Source organism: Gymnoscopelus microlampas (genome assembly GCF_963454915.1).
Source record: "Gymnoscopelus microlampas genome assembly, chromosome: 1".
In the NCBI taxonomy this organism is placed as follows: Eukaryota; Metazoa; Chordata; class Actinopteri; order Myctophiformes; family Myctophidae; genus Gymnoscopelus; species Gymnoscopelus microlampas.
In genome coordinates, this window is record NC_139962.1 from 13,783,104 (window position 1) to 13,793,017 (window position 9,914).

At 39.1% G+C, this 9,914-nt stretch overlaps 1 protein-coding gene across 1 annotated transcript; it reads right to left on the bottom strand.

The window, feature by feature from the left end:
* Positions 1-4,649: 4,649 nt before the first annotated feature.
* On the bottom strand, positions 4,650-8,167 carry mibp2 (muscle-specific beta 1 integrin binding protein 2). The gene is made up of 8 exons (XM_084084190.1): positions 7,896-8,167; positions 7,242-7,332; positions 6,939-6,987; positions 6,488-6,677; positions 5,834-5,905; positions 5,637-5,743; positions 5,029-5,132; positions 4,650-4,919 (listed from the first exon to the last, which is right to left on the bottom strand). The coding sequence occupies exons 1-7, from the start codon at positions 7,919-7,921 to the stop codon at positions 5,035-5,037; spliced, it is 633 nt and encodes a 210-aa protein (XP_083940316.1). The 5' UTR covers positions 7,922-8,167; the 3' UTR covers positions 4,650-4,919; positions 5,029-5,034.
* Between the last annotated feature and the right edge of the window lie 1,747 nt (positions 8,168-9,914).

A 9,914-nucleotide genomic window follows, 5' to 3' on the forward strand; every position in this document is an offset into this window, starting at 1 on the left:
ATATAACTCCATACGTAATTCAGGACAGATTGGCATGGAGAACATGGGCAATTAGGTTTATATGACTCAACAACTGGTACAGAATATGGTTTTGAACATAATAATCCATGTAACCAAAATGTTAGCTTTCTCAGTCTCTCAGTCATAGTCATATTTGACAGTCTGACTCTGCTGCGAAAAAGAGAAGTGTGAAGGTAAACGGTCTAGTGTTGTCTCTGAGATAAACAATGTCTTGTTGTCTCTCAAAGTGTGGTATGATTTCTTCCCGAGGCCAATTCTGTGCTTCCAGCGTAAACACAGACAGTCTTGGTGTACCACAGTCAGTGAAAGACGTCTATTGCCAACCCAAGGTACTGGCTCAACCTTGTTCAGCTCACTGCCTTAATGGCCTAAGTGGGTCAAGCATTTTCAAAACAAGGTCTCATAAAAAAAAAGAAGTTAGAAAACAAAAGGTTTTATGGAGTCAGTGCCTGGTTTTCGTGGGCTGCTCTCGGGCTGCAGTAAATAAGTAAATATAGACATGAGTTTTATACTGGCAAAGAGGCTTTGAAGAGCAGCATAATTGTGGCGAAGTGAAAGGATGATTTGATTAAACAAATGTGCCCTGTCCCTGTTATTTTCCTCTGCTGGGCTGGGTAACAAAAAAAGGAGGAGAAAAGACGACTGAGTGAGCATAGCAAAGCTGTGAAAAGGGCAAAATGTTGGTACTTAGAGACAGATGCAGTCAGACATTTACACATCCACAGTCCCCTCCGATGCCAGAGTGGTTAGTGGGGTGTTTATATTGTGTGTATGTGTGCATGCGCCCACACACTGTCTGACCTGAGTGCAGTGAAGGTGCGACAGTCTAAACCGTACAGTATGGAGTTAAAAGTCTAGGATTTATAGTGTTGTTTACATGCACTATTTGACTTAACCACAGCAGACTGTCTGTTGTTTGCCCTGCTCTCTCCATCCACTTTGGAGAGGTGTTGAGAAAGAGAGTAATGGCAAGTGATGACAGATACGCACGCACACACAAACGCACAGAAACTCACACACGCATACAACCAAACTGACATTATCCAGAAAGATGCAGCCTTATAACTCCTGGTTTGGTGGTTGGTGGTTTCGATAACTACAGGGTTCAGAAGAGCGACCTAGAGGCTCTATGCATGTCTGAAGACGTTAGCACCATCACCTCAATTCTATGTGTTTTTACTTTATATGCGCCCATCAAGTAGAAGGCGGACACTGGCTAGTCCACAGCAGACCAAGTCGAGTTGTTCATTTGTTCATTTCAAACTCTTTTAAAAAATTGTAAAACTAATTTGCTACAGGCAAATACATTTGACTTAAAGCTAAGAAAGACCGAAAATGTATGGTGACTATTACATAATAGTGTATCTACAGTATGCCTCAGTGAAGCTCTGGAACTTTTTTTGTTTTTGGCTGGAAGACTTGTAACTCCAGGTTACATAACTGCTTATCTCACACATTCATGTCTAGGTCGACTGAACATGGCAGGCTTGCACAGCACACTTTTGAGAACAAAGGGGACAGCAAAAGGAGTGAGCTTGCATTAACCCGGAAATGCAGAAGTTTTTATTTATTAAAGGATGTAGCCTAAATGGTGCGAGGAGTGTCGTGTATGCGTGACTATTTTTATGCATGGTTTGAAGTTGAGAAGTAGGAAGTGACAAGAGGCTTTGTGTATATTGAATAAGCATACCCTTGACTGTACAGGGTAAACATTTTGTAGATCTTTAGAACAACCAAAGAATTTTGTTCCCAAAACAGTTGTATGCCATTGAAGAAATTGACTAGTAATTAAAGAAAGTTCATAACATATTTGCCTTCTCATTTGCTTTTTGTAGATCCTGTAAGCCTACATGTGTATTTTGAAATGGTGACTGGTAATTTTGTAATGAAAATAGTTAAAGTGCCATCGTTTGAAGGAAATTCATATTTCTGTACATAAATACATACCGTACAACTAAGATCATCTAGCATTTCCATGGATGCCTTGAAAATATTGTAAAATCTTCAAGCAAATAATTTCATTATAATCAGTGGTGACAATTTACAATAGCTATATAATGATGCTGGTCCTCCTGAGAAACTAAAATAGCTTGTAGGAAATTCCCAGAGTGCATCAAATTGCCACATCTACTGTTGACTCAATCACCCTGTCTCTCTCACACACCTAAACACATGCACACTGCCTATACATGCTGATAGGTCTGAGCCCATTTTCTGAGGTTAATTCAAACTTAAGCCTTAATGGCTGACTGGTAAACACAGGTAAATGAGTGCCACTGACAACACATTAACTAGCTAGTGTGTATGGCTGATTGCCAGCAACTGAACCAAAAGGTTGCAGGCAGCAAAATCACGGACAATACTGTATAGCATGTCTAAAATGGACACATTAGTTAGATAGCAGGCGAAATGTGGGACAGCATAAAATGGTTACAATTTATAATTTAGACATTTAGCAGACGCCCTTATCCAGAACGACTTATAGTTGCAACATCTGAGTAAATGGCACAAACCCTAGTCAACAAATGACAATGAAAATAGTCACAAGTACAGTGCAAAGAGAACACTCTAGTGCTTCAAAGAAACTGGGATACTAGGTAGACAAACCTAGCATCTGTGTAAACAAAATACAAGACACGAAGGTATACGGTATAAGGAAAGATGTGTGCTATATGGGGTGGTTGAGGTTCTAGCTGGGGTGCTTGCATTCATGTATTTATGCCAATGGGTTTGAGTGTGCGCTAACACACAAACACACAATATACACCTACAGTATGTTCATGTGATAAAGAATAGTATGTGGGTGTTAGGTATGGAATGTGAGGCCTTAACACTGCATGTGACAGCATTGCCTTTGAACTTGGTGTTACTAAATATTTTAACTACACTGAATTATCAAAAACCCATTAAATGTTGAAAATGTTTTACATTTGTATCTATAAATATACATATACTGTGTATGTGTGTATATATACAGAGAGAGAGAGAGGGAGAGAGAGAGAGAGAGAGAGAGAGAGCACAAGCTAGATCAGTCATCTGACTTTGAGACAGACAGAAGACAGGTTCACTGTGTGAATGAGTATGCATGCACATGTGTGAGCTGTTATGACAGTCTGTCTGGATCCAGAAGCCCTCAATAGCAGCATTGTTTTGTGCATGTTAAAGTCACTATAGATAGAAGAACACATGGGTCACTCAGAATTCTCTCCTGGCCAGGCTTGTTTCTACAATCATACATATACACAAATACATATACAGTATATGATATGTATTTGTTTTAAATATATATATTTAAAGGACTATGTTGCATTATATACTGCAAACCTCGCTTGTCATTTTAAAGAAAAAAACAATAGCATTGATCCACTAACAGAATAACGAAAGGAAACTCATATCCTATATACTTTCCATATGTAGGTCAAAAGGCAATTCCATGCCCTACTTCTCTAGCACAATGTGTATGAACAGCATTGCATAATACTTCACTTTAAGTGAAGTAAGGACTGCTGGAAGTCTCCCCGCCCCCTCAGTGTTCCTAACTCATGGTTCAAGATGTTCCAGACCTCCGTTTCACTTATTCTACAGAATTTCCTTGGTCTGGGAAATTTTAAAGACTATAATAGAAACGGATTATTTGTGTTAATTGGCCAGAGACCATAAATTTAAGCACAAATGCATTTATCCATCATTTAATCATATCCTGCAATAGCCTTACACTTGCCTTGTCATTATGGACAAAACATTATAGAAACCTATTTAAAATGTATGTGGTAAAAAATGGCACATAAAGGCTTTATTAAAGTGATTATTGCAAAGTATTTGTTTGCTTTTATACATATATTACAATAAAGGTGGTTGGCGTGTTACGTAAAACTAGAAACAGCAACTGTGTTTTTCTGAACACAGCAGCCCCATTACCTCGTTTTCATTCTTGAGGGGGTTGGGGTGTGTTTGGTTTTGAAAACCATTTGCTTGGTTGAATTCACACAAAATGAGTTATGTAACTCATGGATTCTAGAGTAGAAAGTTTCCTCTTTCAACGTCACATGATGCGTTGAGTCTTGTGATGCCGCCCTGCTATCACTCACACCAACTGTCGCCTGTAGGTCAGATAATAAATGTTGTACACTCACTGTATTCCAACGCCTCAGGGGTTGAGGTGACGAAGGACATGCATAATGGGCAGTAATAGAGATAGGCTAGGATTGAGGATGGTGCCCACAGTCAAGGGTGGATACAAGTGATAGTGCACTTAGGTAGGGTATGTGATATTCTTTGTAAATCTTTTTTGTTAAAGTACTACATTCTGATAGTAATCATTGCTACAGAGCGTTTGTTTGGTCACAGGGGTCTCTCTAGCTCTTTAGTAAACAGAATATAGTACATTTTCAGGTAAGTGACACAATTTAAGCCAATCAGGAGAGCAGAAAATGCATTTTCTGTTTAATAAAGAGCTGGAGAGACATTCTAGACACTCTATTGCAATGAGTACTATAAGAATATATAGCTATTGAACACTTATTTTAACCAAAGTAAATCACTTACCCTACCTTTAAATACTTCATAATTATGCGTTCAATGCAAATGTTTCATATGAGCAAAATAGAAGCAACTGAATATCAACAAAACAGGTTTGCAGAAGGATCTTTTATTGATGTTATGTAAGCATCCTCTGAACTTCTCCGTCAACTCCAGGAGTTTAAGCTGGTAACAAAGCAATAAATATGGTGGATATAAAAATCATGCCAGCATTTGATGCCATCAGGTAAGGAATAATTTACATTTAGAAAAGTCGTAGCAGTCAACTGTTGAGCTGCCAGGTAGAAACTGTTATGGCAAGGCGGTGTTTTTCCTCTAGGCTGAATATGATGAACTCCTCTAAGCCGATCATTGATGACCTGTCACAAATATTAAATAAGAAAGCCATTACTTCACAGGTTTATACTTACAAAAAAAAAAAGGTTCTAATAAAAACAAATGTATACTGATGAGTACCAAATGATGTACCTTTGTTTATTGCAGACACTTCTGGTCGTTCTGGATACCATTCAGGATGTCTCCATAGACAAAGTTGTACAGTTGCTCCTTTGACTTGGTTCCATCTAGCTGCACTGTAATGGAAGATGCAACATGTTGGCACTTGGTTCATGTACTCTTATTAAATCACTCATCTGCTTAAGAGTAACGTCAATATTTAACCGTGAATCCTATCATTCCGTCTGAAAAATTAGACCTTCAAATGTGGATGTGTTGAGAGCTTACTCACTCCGTTTTCACACATTCCTCTCCCATACCGATGGGATTCACATTAAAGCATTGACAAAGTTTCCTCATTTAGACCTGTTGTAACCTATACGTTGTTATACCTTTCAATAGGGGGGCCACCTCTGTGTCTCATTAGTTGTTGCTATACATATAGCAACATAATTTCTTTCCTTGTTTTGAGTAAGAATTTGAACGTTTTCAGAAAACCTAGGTTAGAAGTTTTAGAAGGCGTTTTCTGAATCTGCCTCAGGTCTAATTGGGTTCAAGCGTTTCACTGTTAACACAAAAGTAGATGCTGAGCATTGCTGACTAAACTGAAATGCACATCACAACACCAAAACAATACTTACAAACATCAACTCTAGTCTCCTCCATGATGTTCTTGTGTTTGACGTACATGGGCCAGACATGTCGATCAAACAGACCAGGTGGGTCTGGGACCGTGTAGTTTCTTGAGCTGTCGGGGTGACACACATCAAAATAATGAGACATGGAATAAACCTCGCTACCATTAAGTCTCGTACAAACAACATGATGAAGCACTTACCACCTCCTCTTTTTGCATTCTTCGTATGGAATGGAAATGAAATAACGCTGGTTCAGCACGTCGATCAAAGGTCTGCAAGAACAAAGTGTGAAAATGTAGTCACTTACAGATTAACTGCATGTAGTTTTGGGTTTACGTCATTTAACATTGAAAGCCATTGATTTTAGAGTATGCCAAAAAATATCAGATTACTGTATTACTGTGAAATGACTGTGTCATTTTTTGATTTGAGCTAAAAAGCATTATTTTACACTTTGGGCTATTCAAAAATAGCAGATCTACAAGCTCATAGCGCGGCACCGAGTGCCGCGCTACGAGCTTGTAGATCTGCTATTTTGAAAAATTGTGAAAATGTGTGCAAGTCTTTGAATATATACATTTCTAAAGCGAACATTTTTAACTCAAAGCTTTGCTTCTGGGGGGTCCCTGGAACAAAATATTTAGATGGGAGACCGCGGCCAAATACACATCATTTTGGGGGTCCTTGACATGAAAAAGATACAGAACTGATATAGAAACATAGGTTTTTCAGAATATTGTTGAGATTTAGGAGACATGTAGAACCGGCTTCAGGTCTCAATGGGTTAACTTCCCAACAATTACAATAAGATTAGAGTGAGCTACTCAAACACAGAGCATGTGCCAACTTCTCACCCATAGGTGTAAAGCAGGAAACCTTCCACAATCAGGATGTGAGTCTCCTCCTCCTTGTTGCGGTCAGACTCAGAAAGAATGTCGGTATCCAAGGTGTTATTAACACCATGCGACTTCTCGAACTTCAAAGGGTTCTCCTCCCAAGCGTAGATCGTGCTCATCATGGCGTCCATGTCCAAAGCAGTAATGACTGTGAAAGAGAGAGAGAGAGGGCGAGAGAGACAAGAGGCAGGGGACAGAGAAGGAAGCAAGCACATAGATGTATGGAGAGAGTGAGTGATGTAATGCGTATTAGATATTAAGCATGCTTGCAGATTACATCAAATAAGACACCATGTTACACCACACACACACACACCCCCTCTCTCTCACACACACACCCTCTCACACCCACACACACACCCCCTCTCACACACGTAAACAAAAGCCCTCCATAAAGACCCAGGCTTACCATCATACTGCTTAAAGCCATCTTCACCAACTTCAATCTGATCTTGGGGCTGAAACATATATGGATAAGATGTACCCAGGTACATTCCACCAGTACTAGACTGCTAAATGCAAGTCTCTGATAGCGTTTCGATACACTATGGCACTTTAAAGCCACAACATCAGAAGGAGCAATCTGTGTAGTTACACATTAACTACATCAATGCATAATGTAACGGATATCCAGTATCACATGGAACTGGTGTTTAAGCTCCACAAACTATCCCTTTATCCACAAAGGAAAAAAAACGTGCGTGAAACTCACCTTGAAGAAGTCATCCTGATGCACCACGCAGCAGTTGGGCAAGTTCTTGATCAGCCTGTTGGTGAGGGTGGTCTTCCCTCCATTGGTGACCCTGGTAAAAAAAAACACACATGGTCGATCACTTGACGCTCGCCCAGCTAACATTACTAGTAGTAATATAATGCACATGGCACACTGAACCTGGTGTACCCTGCGGGCCTCTTTAGTAAATAAACAATGTTTAGTGTTCATTTAGCGCAGTGTTTTAATGCTATCTTAGCCTACGTAGCAGAAATATGTTATAGAGCCTACGTAGCAGCAATATGTTAAAGACGATTAAGCATATTTCGATATTTGTTACTTACTGTCAAAGGGGCGGTAATTTACATGTCGGACGCATTTTTGAACAATAAAATAAATAAATACAAGTAAAATGAGCAGGGTGATTAAACACATTTTTGAACAATATATTTTTAAAATATATATACGTATAACGAGCAGGGTGATTAAACACATTTTTTTAACAATAACATGTTTTAATTTATATTTAAGTAAAACGAGCAGGGAGGTTAGCCGGTGTAAACCGCCGTGCAGCACACACCCCGTTTCCACGTGCGAGGCTTGAGGGCCTAGCAGACAGTAGAGCTATTACAACAACCATTCATTCACACTCACCCGCCGATGCCGATAATGATCTTCATGTTTGGATCGTGTGGAAGCTTCAGAAAAAGTCGCAAGGAAACGTCGATAATAAAACCCAGGGGGAACCGGTCAGTTCACTTCAGGAGTCAGTGATCAGACGGAAGAAAGCTTAAAAAGAGAAGGTTGCAGGATTAAACGTCAGCTACTTGAGGGCTCCATTGTAGTGAGTGTGAGTAGGGGGTGAAAGCGAGGGCGATGTTAACTCTGGTTCGTTCTTCCACACCAAGAGAACCGGATGGCAAGACGAGTCCTACTCATACTGGCTACTGAGCCATGATTGGCTATATAAAGCGTTTCGTCCTGCGGAAGGAATCCCACACAGCCAATGGCTGAGTGTTACTTCTTTGTCCCCGCCCCCTCCTTCCTTGTTGTCCTTAACCTATGTCCGACTCCTTAACCCATTCTTGCATTTTAATCAGTGGTGGAAAAAAGTACTCACATTATTTGTTTTATTTAAGTAAAAGTAGCAATACTGCATTGTAGAAAAACTCTGTTACAAGTAAAACGTCTGGTGATCAAAATGTACTTGAGTCAAAGTGCAAGTGCAGTTGGCATCAAAATTTACCAAGAAGAAGTACCAAAAGTAAAAGTACTCATTATGCAGAATGATTCATTTATGTCTAAAATCGTTTAAAAATAGCAGATCAACAAGCTCACAACGAGTCTTGTAGAAGTTTAAATAGGGCTGAAGTGGTTAATGTGTGTTTTGTGTAGTGACAAATAATTGTAGTGGAGTAAATGTACAATATTTGCCTCTGAGATGCAGTGGAGTAGAAGTAAAAGTATAGAAATTCTCCAATAAAGTAGAAATACCTCAAAATTGTACTTAAGTACAGTACTTGAGTAAATGTTCTTAGTTACTTTACACCACTGTCCTTAACCCATTCTTGCATTTTAATGCAACACATGAATTTGAACATTTAAGAAAATAATAATAAATAAAAACAGGGGGGAAATAGTCTGTATGAATGTGCTTGTTTTACAACCAGGTAGTATTTCCATGTTTTCTATGAAGTCATTATGTTATCTGATTTAGGTAGCATAATAGATAGCCTTATCAACGTAAGGACCCCAATATAACACTAGTGTGTAAATTGGAAGAGGGTCTGCAGATCACACTTTATTTGCCGATTAGCACACACATGTTGAATGTAGTATGTGGTCTTTATAATCTTTTGCCTGTATGTCTAGCAGTGTTATAACAGTGTTACTGTATGATATTATGCAAGCTGAGGCTGTTCTGTACTTGGCAGCCAGGCGAGACAGACTGAAAACTACCAGAGGTAGCTTACTGACCTGGGGTTATCTGAAAAAGATACAAATTCTACCATTTATTAACAAATATTCTTTTTCGGTCTCCTGTGTTGTTTTGTTTATCTACCCAGCCAGTGCCATGACACAGTTTCCTGAGGTTACAACCAAAACATCACTTACTCTGGGGTTTACACCCTCGAGAACCTCAACTATGAAGGGGAAGTTGCCAAGTAAAGGAATCCAATGATTTCTATTTAAAGCTTGCTTGATTCTGAGCCCATTTTGTCATATGAATCACAGCCATTCCCTTTCTCCTCAGTGTCTTAAAAGTATATATGCACATTTATTTCCACAGATGAATTGAAGAATCTATGAGGCGTGCCGTTCTCTCTCTCTTCATTTGGTTACCATGTGACGTTAAGAACACAGTTGTCTGTGAAATGTGACTGATCAATTCTGTAGGGATCTAGGGAAAAATCATGAGTCAGAATCACTTTATTCACCAAATACAATGAGTTTACAGGAATCTGTCATGGTGACGTTGGTGCAAATAAGTCTCTCCTTTATAAATAATTGCAGAGTCAGGACCTCAAGTTGAGTGTAAGGAGACATTGGAATAGACATGCAATAGAAAACATAAATTATTATTATAGGACTACTACATAGGCTACTTATACAGTGGATTATACATTGAAATTTGCATACACACATGATTGTCCAGTGTATAATTACAGTTTG